Raw genomic sequence first — 20,575 nt, forward strand, 5'->3', positions numbered from 1 at the left:
CTTTCCCTACCCAGCTGGTAACTGGGAGTGAATGCCACAGAATGCATGCAGAAAGAGGACAAACAGTAAATGTTTTATCAGTTCAGGAAGCCATATGATCAAGGATAGCCGTTTGATTTTTTTGTTGGTACAAATCTGAGTTTGGGCAAAGGACAAGGGGGTGCAGGCAATATCTTTTCTTAGGGATTTCTCTTTTATGAGCTGCAACTCTGGAGAGGTTTATAATAAAAACAATAGCTTATTCCTAAATATAGCTCTTGCTCTAGGTCAGGCCCCATTCTGAGTACTTTATACATACAAATTCATTTAATCCTCACTAGTATCTTATGAAGGAAATCTTATTATTATTCTAGTTTTATAGCTTATCTCAATTGAACTCCTTATGCCTTACAGCAGGCAGAAATTCACTTTAAATTCTGGCATCAGGTGGTCTATCAAATTAATTTTTAGTGTGTGTTCCATCTTTTTCAGTCCTCATTAATATTTTAGAGTCATACTTAGTGAAACACTTAGGGCTGCCAGCTAGGTGCATTTTGAACTGGAATTAGTACTTTTTTTGTTAAAAATAAAGCAGAGATATAAAATTCTACAAAAGAAGGATGTATTATTTACTAAATTCTAAGGCAAACACCCTTGTAACCACTACCCAAATCAAGAAATAGATGGTAGCCCATCATCCCAGTGGTTCCTCTGTTTGTCTCATCCCTATCTTGAATCTCTTTGTTTCACCCAAAGTAACTGCTATCCTGACTTTTCCATAACCATTTTCTAGGGCTTTTGTATAGGTAGATTACAAAGTGTGTCTCCCTAATTACCAAAATTCAGTCTTGCCCACTTTTTAAAAGCTTGATGTAGTTTTTCATCTGAGTCTATAGTTTTTTTCTCCATTTCCTTTTTTCCTTAAAAATTTATCAGTAAAAGAACTCAGGGGCATTTGACTCATGGAGTTTTCTAAAGTGTAGATTTTGCTGATTATGTATGTGTGGTTTCGTTTAACACTTTTTCCTTTCTGTTCCTTGCAAATTGGCAAGTGGCTCCAGAAACATGATATAGGGTTTGGGATGGATGCATTTGGCAAGAGTGAAATGGTGTTGAGTTCTTTCATCAAAAGGTGCATAGTATCTGATTCTCTTTTTTTGTGATGATAGCAGCTGCTGATATGCAATGCCTAGATCCATTAATTCATTGAAGGTTGCAAAATTGTTTTCTTACATCATTTCTTTTTCATTGATTCACTAGAATAATTTTGAACAAGCAGTTTTCCTCATTTTCTGTTTCATTCTCTGTGCTATGGTCCTTTAGAAAAGGCAGAAAAAATTGCTTCATTCTGTCCTTTTATTTACCAGTTTTCCTATTAAGGAATTGACTCCCTATCCTTCTACAAAGGTGACCAAACAGGCTTTAAAGAAATACTTTCATGAATGCAGACATTTAACATATTTGATGGGTTTTGATCAATTGCAGTTACTACCTCATTTCAAATTTAAATTGTCTCCTGTTTTGCCAGGAGAAGCCTCTTCAAGTTTGCCCCCAGTCCTTGTGTCATGACTGTAGTAGTGATCTTTGATAGCATCCTTGTTAGCTAGTGTGGCAGGATTCCCCAAGCTCATCTTACAGACTTCTTGGAATCACCTATTTTTCCCCCTAAAGACAGTCTCTTTTAGTGTGAACAGTATTTAAAGATTGCTATGGTTTCTGAGTGCTAGGGATGTTGTATTGAGTTTGTAATTGTTTTTAGGTTTCTTTAGTGGACAGAACTAAGAAATAGATGTATTTTTATATAATACCTCATGAGAAAATACTGATTCTTCCAATTCAATCATGATTACAGTATTTTATACTTACTGTCCCATAATCTTCTGTTTACTCTTTTCCTACAGTGAGCATCTTGATTCTCAAAGACTCAGGAAATGACAAAATTAGACCATCCCCAAAGTACCCCTTTACTCTATCCAGTATTACACACATAACATCCTGCAAAATAACCATATTATTACTATGCCACTAATATATTAACTGATAAATCTTTTTTACAGCATATATTCTCTCCATTTTTAAATTCTAAACTATATTCACATTATCTGAACATATAGTCATTACATAGACTTCCATTTATATATACAAAGCTCCATTTATCTTGATTCTATAAGTCATTATATATATCATGCTGTCATTAATTCTTACATTGATGTCTCTCTAGTCATTTTGGTTATTTGAATCTTATATTCCAATAGATACAAGAAAGGCTCATGAAAACAAAGTTACCTGAGTTCTTGTTTGTTCTCACTTTGGACCTTTTAAATTTAAATGTCAGTTTTGCTGGATATAAAAAATTGGGCTCACATTTCTTTTCTTGAGAATGTAAACTGTATTATTCCATTTGTTTTTGGAATAAAACATTGCAGCTGAAAAGTCTGATGGCAATTGAATTTTATTTATAAATAAGTTATTTTCTCTGAGGCCCAACTGAATTTTAAAAACATTACTCCAAAGTTCAATAGTTGTTCTGAATCCACATTCAGAGTATGTTCTTTTGATATATACTTTTTAAATTTTAATTTTTGGAAAGACCAGTGTACTTGCTTTCCCCCCTTCATTTGGCTATCTTTTTCAAAGTTTGTTATTATTCATATATTGGATGATTTTTGTCTTTCTTCAATTTGTGACTTGCTATTGAATCTCTTTTTATCTCTTCTTTAAGAATTTTAAATAGTTTCCTTCATTTTAACTTCTATTTCTCTTAGAGAATTATTCAATGTGTGCATTCATATTCTGTTTCTTCTTGTTTCGTTTTTATTTCCAAAGTGATTTATTCTTTTATTTCCAGTTATTTTTGCAGTTCTTATACCTAACTTGTGAATTTTCTTTCTTATGTTGCTCTTTCATCTCTTGTATCATTTTCCTGAAGTTTCCTAATTTGCTTTGAAATAGAAGCAATGGAAGGTCACTTTCTCATGAGCACCCACTGGCTATTAGAGGTTCTGCTACTCTGAGGTCCTTCAGATGCCCCACTGCTTCACTCTCAGTCCCTGCACAGATGCTGATATTGTACAGTATCTTTATGGCTTTTATTGGTTTATTTTTATTCGCTTGTATTTTGAGGTTCATAGAAATATCTTGTCACTTAATTTTGTTATGAATATTGTCTGTGGGTTTTTTCCTTTGGCTATCCAGTTTTGTTTTTATTTGGGGATTTAAAGGAATGGAAGAAAAAAAAAAAACCCAGCTGCTGCCAACACCTCAGAATCCTCATTTTATTTATTTATATATATTTTTCATCAATCATCAGATATTTATTAAATGCCAGGTCCTCTTATAGACACTGAGATGATACCTCTGACCAAAACAAAGTTCCTGCCCTCAAGAAGCATACATTATAATAAAAGAAGATAGGTATTAAACATATACACAAGTAAAAAAGTGAGAAAATATCAGATATAAGTAAGCTCCATGAAGAAGATACAAAAAAGGTAATATGTACCCAATCTTTAGTCCATTTCAACATATAAATAATTAGAATAGTTCTTTCTAAATGACAAACCATGTTTTCATATATTGCATTCTTTTATCCTGACTTTTATCTCACAAATAGGGTAGAGTTTTTTCCCCCCATGTAACTGGGAGGAATTTCAGACTCAAAAATTATAAGTGACATGCAGTACATTTAAAGTCAGGGCTTAAACTGGCATCTTTTGATACCAACTCTGCTCCTCTTTAATTTAATATTTCATGTTTTTCATATCACATCACACAAAACACTGTGCTGGAGGCTGGGGATGATACATTTTTAGCCCAAGGAAGTATTCCATAAGAGATAATAAGGTGTATGCTAAATGATGTTAGTGTGTAGAGAGAGGGTTAAATGAGGTTCTGCAGGTGTGAGGGAAGAATGAAGTTTCCCTTTCTGTGGTGGAAACTACTGGGAAGGCCTTGATGAAGGAGATGGTGTTTGAGTGACCCTTTCATATAGAGAAACTGAAGGAATTCTGAGTGGGATGAGTCATGTGAATAAAGACATATAGGGATGTACTTGATATAGTTGGAAGATAGCTAGAGTTCATTCATTGGTTTATTTTTTCCATCATATACTCATTCAACAACTTTTTTAGCTACAAGGTGCCACACACTGTACTGAGGGAGAGGTGTAATGAGAGATAAGAAAGGAGCCTAGTCTAGTGAGGGAGACTACTGCTCTTTAACTTGATACAAAAATGAGATCTGACGGATCAAATCTTCACTCACTTGCAGTGTTGAACAGGAAAAAGCAGCTAGGAGTTGGGAAGAAGAGAAGTTTAGAGCTGGGATTCTGAGCCACCCTCTTGGCAGGGTCCTTTGTGTTCCTGACCTTGTAGAAATCCATTTTCTTAGAGCATATTATGTTTGAAAAGCAGCGCTGGGGGGAAAGACTAGAAAAGTATGTTGAGAGTTAGATGGTAGCAGACTTTAAATGTCATGGTAAGGAATTTATTTTTCCTTAGAAAAGTGCTCTTGAACGTTTTTGATGAGAAGACTGACCCAAGCTGCCAATGCAGTATGATGGAAATAGTACCACTTTGAATTTAGCTAGATGGGGATTCAAAGATCAGCTCTCTCACGTTCTCGAAGTATCACACACTGGCAAATTTCATTTTCATGGTCTGTAAAAATGGGAATTTATTCATTTATTTATTCACTAACTCCTTTCTTCATGTATTCATTCATTTTTTAATTCAGTGAATATTTAAGAATTACTCATTGCGTTCTAGAGCTACACTGTCCAGTCTAGGAGCTACCGCAAGTGGATCCAAAGTACACTTAAAACGTGGATAATTTGAACTAACATGTGCTGTAAGTGTAAAATATATACCAGATTTTAAAATCTTGATATGAGAAAAAGAATATGAAATACCCTATTAATAATTTTTATGTTGAATACATGTTGAAAGGGATAGAATTTGGATATATTGGACTAAATTAAAAAATATATTTTTAAAAAATTAATTTCACAAGTTCTTTTTATTTTTTTAAAATGGCTTTTAGAAAATTTAAATGTGACCATATTTGTGACTTGAGCTATATACTATATGACAGTGCTGTTCTAGATACTGGGCATACAGTACTGAATAATTTAGTGGTAGGAGACAGATAATAAATAAGTGATTTCAAATATCAACATCATATAATTTTAGAATGCAAAATAGGTGCTGTGAAGAATGTAAAAGAAGGGCATCAGTAGAGAGGCACTCAGGCTGAAACAGGAATGATGGGGGAAAGAACCTAAAAGTGGGTTAGAGATAGAGGTAGACAGTTTGGGGGTACAGTTTAGAGGACAAGGTTACTGGATTTGTGGATACATTGGATTTAGAGGAGGAAGAAAAAGGGAAGAGGAATAAATCCTACACTTACCTGGGGACCATTGGGAAAGTTAAGTGTGACAGAGTTTATAAGGCACCTAATACAATGCTTAGCACATATGACTCTCGGAAAATCGCAGCTGTGCTTACGTGTGGCATCTGAGGCTGTGCCCAACAATGGTGAATAGGGCTGCTATGAAGGAGATCTCTCTGGCATGGATTCCATTCCAATTTTAAGGCTGCTTTATCTCTATCCAATCTTAAAGTGATGTCTCAAACAAGAAATAAAGTTTCTCATTTGGTACTTTTTGATATGTCCAGTGTTTTCAGACATTTGTCTTCCTGTCTTCCCAACTGCCTCTCCTACCATCTTTGTTCTCTCTGGCACATCTGTTTATTTGTAAGATTTTTGTTAGCTACTTCTCTTTGTTAGTGGGGCTTATCTAACTTATGTATTTATCCTCTCTCAGGAGCCCTGGCTAATTTCTCCCTTTTGGGGTCTTATAAGTACGGTTACCATCTGTTTAAATATTTCTTCAGTGACTGAAAAACAAACCAATGCCTTCCAAATACCAAAGGCACACAGTGACTTCTACATCCCCCCTGAGTAGAAATCTTCCTTGTCGCTTTCTTTTATTGTCAAAAATGACCATTTCTCCCCAGTACTATGAAAATAGTGGATTTTCATCCACTGAGAGGATGGTTTCTATCCAAGTGACAGGGTATGTATCTCTCTAGTTAATGGTGGAAAACAACACCCATGCCAGCATTAATGTAGACTCTGCAGATGTAGGCAATGCACCTTCTCCATGGGCATCTGGACACTACCCTCCTCTCTAGCCAGTAGAACACACCCTTACATGGGCAAATTCACACTGTAACATGTCACTGCCACTATATACATATCGGTATTGGGTAGGAACTTTATGCCAAATGACCTTTGTCTTTTCCTGAGATGAAACAATACAGTTGGTAAAAGAACAAAGAGTTATTTTATGTGGAGAACAGATTTGCATGACTGAGTTAGAAGTGGTTAATGGATGGCCACTCCCAGTCATTCCTTCGGCAACTATTTATGTCATGCTTATCGAGTTTCCTCTGTGTATCCAGACCCGTGGCAGACAATGGAGATGAAGGGAAGGATAATTCCCAAATTAATCTTGTCTTCAAGATGTTTTTGGAGAGACGATCATTAAAAAAAAAAAAACCCACTAGCAAGACATTTATAGACCAAGACCTAATAAAAATGTACAGCACAGTTGTTGAGGGGGTGAGGTCAGCAGTGAAGATATGTATGAAGTTCACAGAAGGCCTGAAAGGGCCCCTGGATAAAACAGCCCTTGATGTCTAGATGTGATTTGAATAGACTGGGAGAAGAGAGAACAGCATGACCTAAATGGAGTGGAACAGGACGCATGGGAGAGACAGAGGCAGAGAAGTTTGCTCAGGACCCTGCAGTCAGGCAGGAAGCATGATTTCTGGGTCTTTAGGTCCCAATAAAGTGGGAGAGAAGGGAAAGAGACATCCTTTCCTGTTCCTGCCTCTTTTCAAAATTAAATACCAGACTATAAACAAAAACATGCACAACACTGGAAAAATTTGCATTTATTGTACAAGTCATCTTACTACAAGGTATGCACCGAGAAGTACAGTTGCTTCTGCCTCTAGCAGGGGCTGTCGGATGGCTCTTGCCTTAAGGTGTAGCTCTGTAACAGCTACAGGTAGAGTTCCATTATAGCTGTAAAATGCCTTTAGCCAAAATAAACATCAATGCCCAGAATTCCACGGATGGCCAGCTAGTGCTCAGAGGAATTCCGAATATTACAAGGCAGCCCACACGAACAAAATGATTCTCATTATTTTTTCCTTTCTCAATGGATCTGCCTCCAAGCAGAAGATACCCAGAAAAGAAAAGAAAAGTTAGGCTTCAGGGGTCATTTCTTTGGGCTTTTGAAATTATATAAATGCATCTGTTAGGCTTTTTCTTTTCTATAGCAGCTTTATTGAGATATAACTCATATATCCTACAGTTCACCTATTTAAAGTATACCATTCAAGGGTTTTTAGTATATTCACAGAGCTGTGTTAGCTATCACCACAATAACTAGAGCATCATCATCACTAGAAGGAAAACCCCTTCGTGTTTGCTTCCCTTGTTCCCTAACCTCTCCATCCCTGCTCTCCTACTCCTTGACAATCTTTAATCTACTTTCTGAATTATAGATTTTTCTATTCTGAAAATTTCATATAAAGGGAATCATACAATGTATGTATGGTCTTTTGTGATTGACATTTTTCACTTACTTTACTGTTTTTAGGTTTGTGTATGTTTTGGCATGTGTTGGTACCTTTTTTGTTGTTGTTATTGCTGATAATATGCCGTTGTATGGATATAGAACAGTTTATTTGCTGTTCTTCAGTCGATGGCCATATGACCTGTTTCCATTTCTGGGCTATTATAAAGTATACTTCTATGAATATTTATGTACAAATTTTATGTGGACATATATTTTTATTTCTCTTGAATGAAATATATATTCATTTCTTGTTATCTCGGAATTAACTTAACCAGAGACGTAAAGGATCTATATTCTACAAACTACAAATCACTCTTGAAAGACATTGAAGAAGACACAAAAAGATGAAAAAATATTCCATGCTCATGGATCAGAAGAATTAACATAGTTAAAATGTCTATGCTACCCAGAGAAATCTAGACTTTCAATGCCATCCCAATCAAAATACCAATGACATTTTTCAAAGAACTGGAACAAACAGCCCTTAAATCTGTGTGGAATCAGAAAAGGCCCTGAATCGCCAAGGAATTGTTGCAAAGGAAAAACGAAGCTGGGGGCATCACGTTGCCAGATTTCAAACTATACTACAAAGCTGTGATCAAAAAGACAGCATGGTACTGGCACAAAAACAGACACGTAGACCAATAGAATAGAATGGAGAACCCAGAAATGGACCCTCAGGTCTTTGGGTAACTAATCTTTGACAAAGCAGGCAAAAACATCCGGTGGAAAAAAGACAGTCTCTTCAATAAATGGTGCTGGGAACATTGGACAGCTACATGCAAAAGAATGAAACTTGACCACTCTCACACCATACACAACGATAAACTCCAAACGGATGAAAGACCTCTATGTGAGACAGGAATCCATCAAAATCCTAGAGGAGAACATAGGCAGCAACCTCTTTGACATCAGCCACAGCAACTTTTTTCATGACACATCTCCAAAGGCAAGAGAAACAAAAGAAAAAAAAATGAACTTGTGGGACTTCATCAAGATAAAAAGCTTCTGCACAGCCAAGGAAACGGTCAAAAAAACTAAGAGGCAGCCCACGGAATGGGAGAAGATATTTGCAAATGACACTATAGATAAAAGACTGGTATCAAAGATCCACAAAGAACTTCTCAAACTCAATACACAAGAAACAAATAAACAAATAAAAAAAATAGGCAGAAGATATGAACAGGCACTTTTCCAATGAAGACATACAAATGGCTAACAGACACATGAAAAAATGTTCAAAATCAGTAGCCATCAGGGAAATTCAAATCAAAACCACATTGAGATACCACCTTACGCCAGTAAGAATGCCAAAAATTGACAAGGCAGGAAATGACAAATGTTGGAGAGGATGTGGAGCAAGGGGATCCCTCGTACATTGTTGGTGGGAATGCAAGTTGGTATAGCCACTTTGGAAAACAGTGTGGAGGTCCCTTAAAAAGTTAAAAATTGAGCTACCCTATGATCCAGCAATTACACTGCTGGGTATTTACCCCAAAAATACAGACATAGTGAAAATAAGGGCCATATACACCCCAATGTTCATAGCACCATTGTCCTCAATAGCTATATTGTGGAAGGAACAGAGACGCCCTTCAACAGATGACTGGATTAAGAAGATGTAGTCCACATATATGATGGAATATTACTCAGCCATCAAAACGATTTCTCAACATTTGCTGCAACATGGACGGGACTGGAGGAGATAATGCTAAGTGAAATAAGTCAAGCAGAGAAAGACAATTATCATATGGTTTCACTCATTTATGGAACATAAGAAGTAGGAAGAGCCGTAGGAGAAGAAAGGGAAGAAGAAAGAGGGGGTGAATGGAAGGAGGAATGAACCATGAGAGACTATGGACTCTGGGAAACAAACTGAGGGCTTCAGAGGGGAGGGAGTGGGGGAATGGGATAGGCTGGTGATGGGTATTAAGGAGGGCATGCATTGCATGTTGCACTGGGTGTTATACGCAAGTAATGAATCATGGAGCTTTATATCAAAAAATAGGGATGTACTCTATGGTGACTGACATAACATAATAAAAATATTATTAAATAAAAAAAAGAAATATATATTCATTTCTCACATTTTATGGTAGTTATGGTATATGAAGTCATCAACTCTGAATTAGCAAATACTGAGCCGTTGTTCCTAGGGGGAATACAGGTTTATGTGCCTGCAAGTTGCTGGTAACAAGACCTTCATCAAGTGATCAATACATAAACTTGTTTTATGTATTTATGTTTCTATTTAATGATGCCTTATTTAATATATTTCTTACAAATGATTGATTATATGTTGTACTTCTTTATAATAAACCCTAGCTGAGAAGATTCTAACATTTTCTTGACTCTGGGTAATATGGTAAATCCCACTGGCTTTTAGCTTTATAACAATGCTTTTAATTATGCTTTTACTATCAGTTATTATCTCACGCATCCACAAATTTAGCCACTTTTCCATCTTTTCCATAGCTTCATCGTGCACCATAGATAATGCTTTAGCTCTTTCTAGAGTGGTTTCACATACATATCAGCAAATTTCATCTTCCATATTCTGGATGTACAGTATTATTAATTAACATGGAACTCACAGCCAACATCACTATTACTCATGCTTGAATGAAGCTTATTTAACATGTGTATTTCCTCTGTAAAGTACACCATGATCTTGTACTTCAGAACACTAGGCAGCCCTTCAGCATTAGCCTTGGGGGTCATTTTAGGCAGTGAAATCACCAACAAAAAGCACAGAAATGCAAAATACGTGGCACTAAATAGACCATGAAAAGAACACTTGTTTATAGTGTAAGAGGTGAAACAAGAAGATAGAGCATTATCTTGTTCAATCTCATCTGGGATCATGCACATCAGGTGATTCAAACTTTTTGCCCTTCCGTGAATATCCATGAATGATGGCAGAAATGCCACAAGTGTTGATTTGGGGGTTACACATAGATATTTGCAAGAAGGTAAATTTGCAAATGCATATGTATGAGTAACAAAGATTGACTGGACCTAGAAATGGAATTGTAGGGTCATATGGTGACTCTGTGTCTAAACTTTGAGGAACTACTGGGTGGCTTTCCAGTGTGGCTGCAGCATTTTACATTCTTGCCAGAGTGTGTGAGGACTCCTGTTTCTCCACATCCTTGCTAATGCTTTTTATTACCCATCTTTTTCATTCTCACCATCCTGGTGGTTGTGAAGTGGTGTCTCATTGTGGTTTCATTTGCGTTTCCTGATTGTTAATGATGTCAAGCATATTTTTATGTTGTTATTGGCTATTCGTATATCTTCCTTGTAGAAAAGTCTATTTAGATCCTTTGCAAACTTTTAAATTGGGGTTATTTTCAATACCAGTAAGGAGACTTCAATACCACACATTCAGTAATTGATAGAATGACTAGGCAGAAGATTAATAAGGAAATAGGAGGAATAAGAAGACTTAAAACAACTTGACCTAACAGATACATATAGAATTGTCCAGCTCTCCCTTTAATTCTACCAACTTTTGCTTCCTGAATTTTCTAAGTACATATGTAATTATATGTATGCATATATATAATTATCATGTTCCTGATGGTTCAGCACATTAATCATTGCACAAAGCCCCGCTTTATCTTTAGTAAAAATTTTTGTTTTAAAGCTGTACTTTGTTTGATATCAGTTTGATAACCACTACAACTTTCTTGTAGATGCTGTTTGCCTGATATAGCTTTTAATTCTTTTTACTTTTATCCAACTGTATCATTGAAGCTAAAGTGTTATCTCCTCTAGACAACATATAGATTCGTTATGTTTTCCATTTTATCTAATCTTACCATCACTATATTTTGATTAGATTTTATATTATTTTTAAATACAGTGTTATTATTGCTGCAGTTGGATTTATGTGTACCATTTTACTTTTTATTTTAGTGTCTTTACTTTTTACTTTAGGAATAGTGTCTTTTTTTCTCCTATTTCTTCTTTACCACTTTCTTTTGCATTAAGAAAATATCTTGTACTGCAAAATTTTAATTCCTTTAGTGACTATTCCCTATATTATTTTGGACTTTTTCTTTAGTGGTTGCTTTAGGGCTTGCTGTATATATATCTCAATTTATCAGAAATTGATCCTAACTTAATTGTACCCAGATATAGAAAAGTATGCCTGTCCTCTCTTCCCCCTTTTTGTGCTATTATTGTTATGCATATTAGGTATATTTATATTATAAACCCAACAATATATTTTTATAATTGTTAATCCATATACTTTTAAAGATTTATTTATTAATTTTAGAGAGAGAGAGAGAAAAAGTGAGTGAGAGAGTATGGGGGAAGGGCAGAAGGAGAGGGAGAGCATCTCAAGCAGACTCCCAGGTGAGCAGAGAGCCCAATGCAGGACTCCATGTGGGGCTCAATCTCATGATCCTGAGATCATGACCTGAGCCAAAATCAATAGTCAGACACTTAACTGACTGAGCCACCCAGGTGCCCCAGTTAATCTATTTAATTTTATATCTTTCAAAGAAGCTGAGAAAAGAAATGTGAGCTGGATATATTTTAGTGTTTGTTGTATTAACCTTCTTATTTACCCTTTCTGGTTCTCATCATTTGTTCCTATGGATTTGAAAATTACAATATGGTGTCATTTCCTTACTCCAGCACAACTTTGCTTCCACCTACACCTTTAGTGCTGTCAAATACATTATATATGCATATGTTATTGGAACAACTACAAAAAATAGATATTTCATACATATACTTTTTAATTAGTTAAGAAAAGAAAGAAGAAATATGCATTTATAATTTTTTATAATTACATATTTGCCTTTGCTTGTGTTTTTTTTTCTTTTCATAAGAATTTCTATTATTTTCTGGTGTCACTTGCTTTCAGCCTAAAAAACTTGCTTCAGTATTCCTCATAAGGAGGATCTGTTAGTAACAAATTCTCTTAGTTGTTTTTTCTTTTTAATCTCTAAATGTCTTTATTTTACTTTAATTTTTGAAAGATAGTTTTGCTGGATATTGGATTTTTATTTGATAGATTTCTTTTTCTTTCAGTACTGTGAATATGCTACCCCCCTAACATCTGGCCTGATTTCTGATGAGAACTTAGCTGTTGTTCTTGTTATGGTTCCCTTGTATGTGATAAGTTCTTTACTCTGCTACTTCCACATTTTCCCTTTGTTTGGCTTTCAGCATTTTTACTGTGATGTATTTGGGTGTAGAACATTTTGTGCTTACCCTACTTGAATTTTATTGAATTTCTTGGATGTTTTCCTTCAAATTTGGGAGGTTTTCAGTCATTATTTCTATGAATATTTTTTTCTTTCTCTTCTTCTGGTATTACTATTTTATGCATATATTTGTATACTTAATGGTACCCTACATTTCTCTGAGGACCTGTTCAATTTTCTCTTTTTTTTTTCTTCTCTCGGATTGCATAATCTCCACCAATATATCTTCAAGTTCACCAGTTCTTTCTTCTGCAAGTTCATATCTGTTATAAAACCCCTCTAGTGAATTTTTCATTTCAGTTATTGTGATTTTTAACTCCAGAATTTCCATCTGATCTTTGATGTAATTTTTATTTATTTGATAACGCATTGTCATCATATATTCTCTTACCTCTTGAAGCATGATTTCCTTTAATTTTTTAACACATTTGTAATTGTTTGAAATCTGTGAAGTTGCTTTGAAGTCTTTGCCAGTTAAATTTAACATCTGATAGGTAGTAAGGAGGGCACATATTGCATGGTGCACTGGGTGTTATTTGCAACTAATGAGTCATCGAACTTTATATCAGAAACTGGGGATGTACTGTATGGTGACTAACATAATATAATAAAAAATCATTAAAAAATTTAACATCTGAGCCCTTTCTGTTGTTGTTTTCCTGTGTGTAGGTTATACTTCCCTGAATTTTTTGCATGTTTTATAATTGTTGTTGTTGAGAACTAAATATTTTAGTTAATATATTGTAGTGATGCTGGATACAGATTACTCCATGCTCCAGAACTTGTTTTTGTTGTTGTTTGTTTATTTATTTGTCCAATGTCTTGGTTACTTTAATGTCTAAGACTATTTTAGTAGTGTCTATTTTTCCAAGATGTGCAGTGACTAATGTCCCTGCTCAGCAGCTCAGCCTTAGGAATGAGACAGTCACTGTGGGATGGCAATGATTTGTATAGGACTTTCTTTGACTGTCTCTTTCTCTGATATCTGTTAAACTGCCTGGCACTACTGGAATCATAGACATCTTTTAGACTCTGTTAATTGCTGGATGATTGCTCTATTGTTTTTGTCAATGCCCTGGAGTATAAATGCTGCACAGTGTGATCTAATTAAATTTTGTACTTTTTGTAAGACTAGTTTTTGAGTGAAGTCTTCTTCTGACTCCAGAAGGCTCTCCTGAGCTATCTCTTTCCCTGGTTCTCTCTGGTAAGCTATGGTTTAGCTTGTTGCTTTAATGGAGCTATCAGCTTTCTCTTAATAACTTACCAGCAATATTTCCATTGTTTCTGAAAGCAACCTTAGGCTTAAGCCTTTCAATGCTCGATTTCAAATGAAGTCAGTTTCTTTGGAGAGAATTTAAAAGCTTTCTGTTTTTATGTACTTTTTCTTCCCCATCTGTTCTTAGGGAAAAATTTCTGAGCCACTGCTTCAGAGTAAGGGACAGGGACAGTGGCTTGCTTCTCCTGGAATGACAATCCTGCTTTATTAGTTAGGCAGAAGTGTCAGGGTCTTGTCTTCTCAGTTTGTCTCTCCTGGCATGGAATCCCTGTCCTACAAGCAATCTGGGCAAGGCAATCAGGGTCCCAATATTTTTGGTCTGCTGTGCTTAAGATAGAGCTTTTGTCCTATGAATGAGTGTGGATGGGGGAAGAGAATATCTGATCTCTTGGCTACATTGCCAGCAATTTATCTTCTGCATCTTGGAGCAGAAAGGGTACTAATGTTGGTGGTCTGACCTTCCTAATAGCGCCTAACCAGGAGCTAATGGGAGAGAGAGCCCTATTTTCTTGACCACACCCAATCAGAATGGAACTTCTATCATGCTTACCTGGACAGTTGGTAGGGAGGGAGAGGGTCATCTCTAAAGTACCATATACTCTTGCTATTCTTACTGGGAGAATATATTTTTTGAATAAATATTTCTTAATTTGCTATCTTCTCTTAGTATTATTTCCAGAGACTTTAAAGAATTTTTAAAAATAATCTTTAGCAGTTATGGTTGTTTTGCTGGGAGCAATTTTACAGAATTTCTCACTCTGACATTCTGGAAGTGAAAATCCCTCTCAGGCTTCTTGTACGCACCTGAAGGAGAATTAAGGCAGTTATTTGAGTTAAGTAAAAAAAAAAAAAAAAACTTATAAGATATAAAAAGGACTTTCAGGACTTGATTTCTGGCCAGAGTCAGCCAGCCTTTTCCACCTTGATTGAATTCTTCTGAAAACTTCTTACCTTTGCAAAATGCTATGACTATGCAGCCTTAAGATACTCCACAATTTTTTTTTCATTCAGCAATGTGGCCATTATGTCGAAAAAGTCTGAATTTTTGCCTCCAGTTTGAAACCCATAATTTAGGATAATCTTAGACTTCCCTTCATTTATTTGATATCTTGAGGCCATTCTCAATTCTTTACGCTAGAAACTTTAAATGTATTCATGGAGGTCAGCTCATCAAACTTCATGGAATTTCTGCCCTGAGCCATATATCAACATTGCTCTGGGTGCAGTGGGAAACTCCAGTAAAGATGATATAATCTGTAACTGTAAGAAGCCATTAATCTGAGATTTAGGTAGCCAAGAACACACAATTAAATTCTACCACTTTGCAGGCCCTTGGTTAGTATTAAGGTTCTTCCTGGGTAGTTGTGTTTCCACCAGGGTCATTAGAATAGTCCAAGTTGGTGGTATTTATAATTGTATCATGCGAGTTACATTGGCTTCTTTAGTAAAATATCCAGTAAACATGTCCTGCTGGCTTCAAAGACTGCCTAACTTCTCAGGACACTACTACAGTTTCTCTATTGTCTGAGACTTAAACTTTCTTGGTCCTTCTTCTACAACTATGGCATATATTCCATGATATTTTCTTACCTAACTATTAGTTTTTTTCTATTATACTTTGATTCTTCTATAAGATTATGTGAATGATATTGCCCAGGAGAGCAGAAAGCTAGGTATATATATTAAAACAATGATGAAACTAACATAAATTTTTGGACAATGTTCGTCTACTTGAACCTTCAAGTTAGTTTATAAATTGTTGATACCTCTGGTTCTTTTCCTGGCCATTGTCATGTCATTTTGAAAGATTTTGGCTGACAACTATACTTCCTCGCATTATGTCTCCTCTTTTGATTTTTATGTCATGTGAATTACTGATCCCACAAACCAACACTCAGCCCTACTCAGTCAGTAAACATCTATAGGTCCCCCTGTGTGACAGACATTGTGCCAGGGGCTGGGGCTTTAATACCAATGAGATGATTTCCTTGACCTTAAAGGAGTTTTGTAGGCTTGTGAGGGGACCAAATGTGAAAACATATGCATGTAATAATTCAGTGTTCTATTATAAAAGATGTGCAGGACACATAGAGGACCTAAGGTCGATGCTCAGTTTTGTAGAGGGAGACAGAAAAAGCTTCATCTCAAAGAAGTGATGATTAAACTGAACTGATTCTGGAAAGACTGGATTAGACAAGAAGTGATAAGGAAGGCATGAGAAAGGCTTAGAGATGAAAATCCACACAAATAGCCTTAATTTGCATTTTTAAAAAATTTTATGATTGAGGGAGTGTAAGTCCAATAGGAGACTATGTTTTCTTGATTATACTATTTTCCTTTTATCTTCTGATGTCCTTCCCAATTCTCCTGCTCCCAAACTCCTTAATAACAGAGAGCAGAGTCATACTCATCTAACACAGCATCTAACATATTTGGCAGGTCCTTAGAAATGTGTTGAATGAATGAGTATCATAAATCAATTGATTAGTATCTAGTTTAAAGGCAGCTCTTTACCCTAAAACGATTTCTGAGTGTACTTCATATACTGATACCAACCCCTGTGTTGGGCTTTCAGCCTTTTTGTAGAAATGTCTACATCTTGGAGCTCCAGGGAGAAGGGCCAGGTTTGGCCAGCACTTTTGCTAAAAGTGCAGAAAGGATTCACAGATTGTAAATAGGTGTAGAGTGTAGGTTAAGCTTTGGCTTATGATCTTATTCCTAATTTTAAGAAAAATTACATGCTTTGACTCAAATTATGCATAAGAAGGTGAAAATGAGTAATTTAAGCATCCACTTTCATCTTAACAATCTTCTTTTTCTTTTCTTTTTCTTCATCTTCTTTTTTTTAATGTTAATATCAGTATAATGGAAAGTACCAGTTTGGGTCTTTCAGCCCTCATGAGATATCTACTCCTCATTTACTGGTTCAAACCCTTCAGTAACTCCCTGACTTGTAATTTCCTGATATCTCTGGACTCAAACTCCCTCCATGGGTTCTGTAGCATCTCCTAGGTGTGATTGGAGAAGTAGGTAAAGAAAAGCCTATTTTTCCCTCTACTACTTAGTCTTGTTAGTTTCCATAGTATACAGCACAAAGGTGTGAAAGCATTAGTGATTTTATTTATTTATTTATTTATTTATTTATTTATTTATTTATTTCCGAGGGTGAAGGGAAACCTCAAAGCAACTCAAAGTTTTAAATATCATCAGTAAGGATGACTCAGTAGACATAGCCTCACGACATAACCAGGTGTCCTGCCCTAAATATTTGTCTCTGTCCAGGAAAGGACCTTTGGGAGAGCTCTTCTTCTCTATATAGGCTTCATTTCTTCTCAGTTATCCTCCACCCCTAGCACTACATTTCCTCAAATCTCACCCATTAACTGTGATAATGGGGTCAGGGAGGCACACTAAGATTTAATAATCTAAGGTCAAGAGAATAAATGGCAGTAGGTGGCCCCTTCCACCAACAATACTCCTCCCAAAGACCAACACTAATTATGAGAGAGAGAGAGATTACAAATGAATGCCTTAAAGAGAAAGGAGTTATTTTTCTAACTGCCACATAATCTGCAAGGCAACACTCTCTCCAGCAGTTTGGACATCTTATTATTCTGCAGAAAATATATAATTCCCTTTTTCTATCCTATCCCCACCTTTATCCTTCCGCTTATACCATTTTAAATTGTACTGTTTGGGCCTGCTTGGAAGAAGAGAAGGGGCTATTACAGGGCCAGATCCTCATCCAAGGCTGCTCTTTAATAGAAAGATGCTTCACTATTGCTGTCCCATTAAGGAATAGATTAACTCCTTATCTGAGAGTCCACCTTACCCTCAATTTCTCACTAGGCAGGAGGGGAGCCCATGGATTAATCTTCCCCTTGTATAATATAGGTAATTGATGGTCTTTGTGCACAATAGCCAGGTCACATGATCTAACAAAGGATTTATTTTTTTCTGATTCATGCTTAACTTTCATTGTCCTACAAAAGAATAAAAATCAAGCTGGATTTAAGTATTTTGTGCTGTGTTTAACTAATCACCTTTCCCAAAGAAAAGGAAATTATACAAACTGTTGTAGAAAATTCAGCAGGCATGGCCATCATAACTTTATGATATATACTCCAGTTAATTATGAAAAATGTTCAAGTCCTTTAAGAAATCTTAAAAAAGAAAATCTTGAACATGTGGCCATGTATCCTGGTGAGGCTAAAATTGGTGAAAGACAGAGCTGTATGCCAAATGATAATTTCTGCTAAATAATTCAGGCCATCTGAACTCTGATAATTTACTTACTTTAATGAGTATAATGGGTGCAATTAGAGACCCTCTCCCTCATGGTGCCAGACACAATGTGCTCTCACCTTATCATGGACCCTGTTTTCCTTGGGTAACTCATATCTGCACATGTGTCCTGTGTTCCCTGTGTCTGGCACTAGTAGCCACTAAATAAATGTAGGTTGAAGTCAATAACTGAAAATGTTTTGATGATTGTCATGAAGAATAAAAAGTTGCAGAGCAAAAAGTAGACGTTTCAATGAGAAAGTCTGTGTTACATCTCATTTGCAACAAAATGGAATGGGAAAAAAATTTAGGACTTGGGGTTCCCTCTAATGCTTTTTTTTTTCTTTCTTCCTCGTAGGGAAATGATGCCGATATGGTGGATAAGAATAAGTGCTGTACACTCTGTAACATGTCCTTTACCTCGGCAGTGGTGGCTGACTCACATTATCAAGGCAAAATCCATGCCAAAAGGTTAAAACTGTTGCTAGGAGAGAAAACCCCACTAAAGACCACAGGTATGTGTGTGAACAGTGATCATAGGAGACACTGAGGTCCAGGAGCTGCACCTGCCCTATTAATTATGCTCCCTCTTCAGAAGAGGCTGCCTGAATAGAGGCTACAGGTAGATGCCCTTCGAAACCTAAAGGGATGGGCAGGTAGCCCAGCTGACCTTGCTGCCATAAGACTATTAAATACAATTGCAGGTGCTCATTCTCTCACCTTGGCTCTTTCAGCTTAGTAATTCAGCAGCTGACATCTTCTGCAGGGCTGTTTGCATCCTGCAAGATGTTGTCTATCATATTTATTATATATTATGTAAGATACTGTACCTATTATGTAATGAATGCTTTTCTTCCATAGCTTCAGTGTGTAAGCTGTATGGGTGGTGTTTTGTGTCTAGTGGGTTGATTCACCTGTGCCTGTATAATGCAGGCTATCATCCTGCCCTTATCTTTGTGAGGGTGGGGATGAGGAAAACTGTGGTCTTTAAAAACAGTTTCTTTTGCAGACAACTAAGGTGTTTTTCATTTTTCCCCCCGAGGTGACAATTCCTGTTGTTGTCTGTAATTTAAGCCTGTTAATTTTCACAACAAAAAAGCTTAAGTATTGATAAAAGATCATTTGACCCTGTAATTGCTTAACTAAAATAATTCTTCATAAGTCTATCAAATTATGAAACTAAAATGCTGTTATAATTGAATCGAGTTAGACTATTTGGGCAGGGTTTAAATTGAGGTGAAGATGTTCCTAGGCTGGGTTATAATCCCGAGAAGTTGGGGGTATATTTCATGATGTCTACTCTTCCAATGCAATTAAAATTTAGCAGTGCATTTTATCTTTCTGTCTAATGAATCGTGCATAAATCATGGGCGTAATTATTTTTTAAATGGTATTTTGGAGATTGGAGAGAGCCTAAAACAATACTTGGCTTTTATTCTCACCAGTGTTTTCCTTAAGAAAAATATCTTCTTTCACCTAGAGAATAGCAAGGAATCTTTTCACTATATTTTTCTACTTAGTTTAACTAAAGGGTATTGTTTTTGTAAAGGTGGCTATGACATTCAGATATAGGATGGGGTTGCAAAACACCTGAAATCTGGAGCTGAGCTCAGCTTGTTCCACACCCTGTGTGCTAGCATTTTATAAGCAGTCACTCAGTTGAAACTCCTGATTCTTGCTCTTTAAAAGGTTGGATATTCACCTTGTAACCTACTCCCCAACAAATTTCTTAAAATAGACACCTCAAAGAAACAGTCACTGGAAAATTTTTACCTGTTTTCCACAAATGAGTAACTAGCCCATTTGTTCTTTCTGCCTAAGCAGAGAATTGCTGTTAAATTTAATTTTGGAGGTAGTGATGGAAGAGGAGAAGCTCTATCTTTGTTTATCATGTCAATTAGCAAAGGGGAGAGTTATTATTTCTGTAAAAAAAAAAAATCACCACATGGCACAAATGGTTCTTTGTGAATTTAAATACATCCTCCAGATAACCAAGCACCAGTTTGTTTTCCTGAATTCAAATGCCCTCCGAGCTGGTAAATATAACTTAGAGGTAGTTTGTTAGTTTCCATCAGTATATTCCAAAGGAAAAATCAAGAGCACTTAAACTGCAACCTTGACTTCATGACTTTGTCTTGGTGTCCACAGAGCTGGCCCAGT

At 36.1% G+C, this 20,575-nt stretch overlaps 1 protein-coding gene across 1 annotated transcript in view; it reads left to right on the top strand.

The window, feature by feature from the left end:
- ZMAT4 (zinc finger matrin-type 4) overlaps positions 1-20,575 on the top strand; it is a 223,165-nt gene that overhangs the window by 101,711 nt on the left and 100,879 nt on the right. Inside the window, exon 3 of the mRNA XM_008706305.2 lies at positions 18,774-18,930. Coding sequence (XP_008704527.2) covers positions 18,774-18,930 — 157 coding nt within the window. The remainder of the gene's footprint in view (positions 1-18,773; positions 18,931-20,575) is intronic.

This window comes from Ursus maritimus, unplaced genomic scaffold (genome assembly GCF_017311325.1).
Source record: "Ursus maritimus isolate PB19 unplaced genomic scaffold, ASM1731132v1 scaffold_28, whole genome shotgun sequence".
Classification (NCBI taxonomy): domain Eukaryota; kingdom Metazoa; phylum Chordata; class Mammalia; order Carnivora; family Ursidae; genus Ursus; species Ursus maritimus.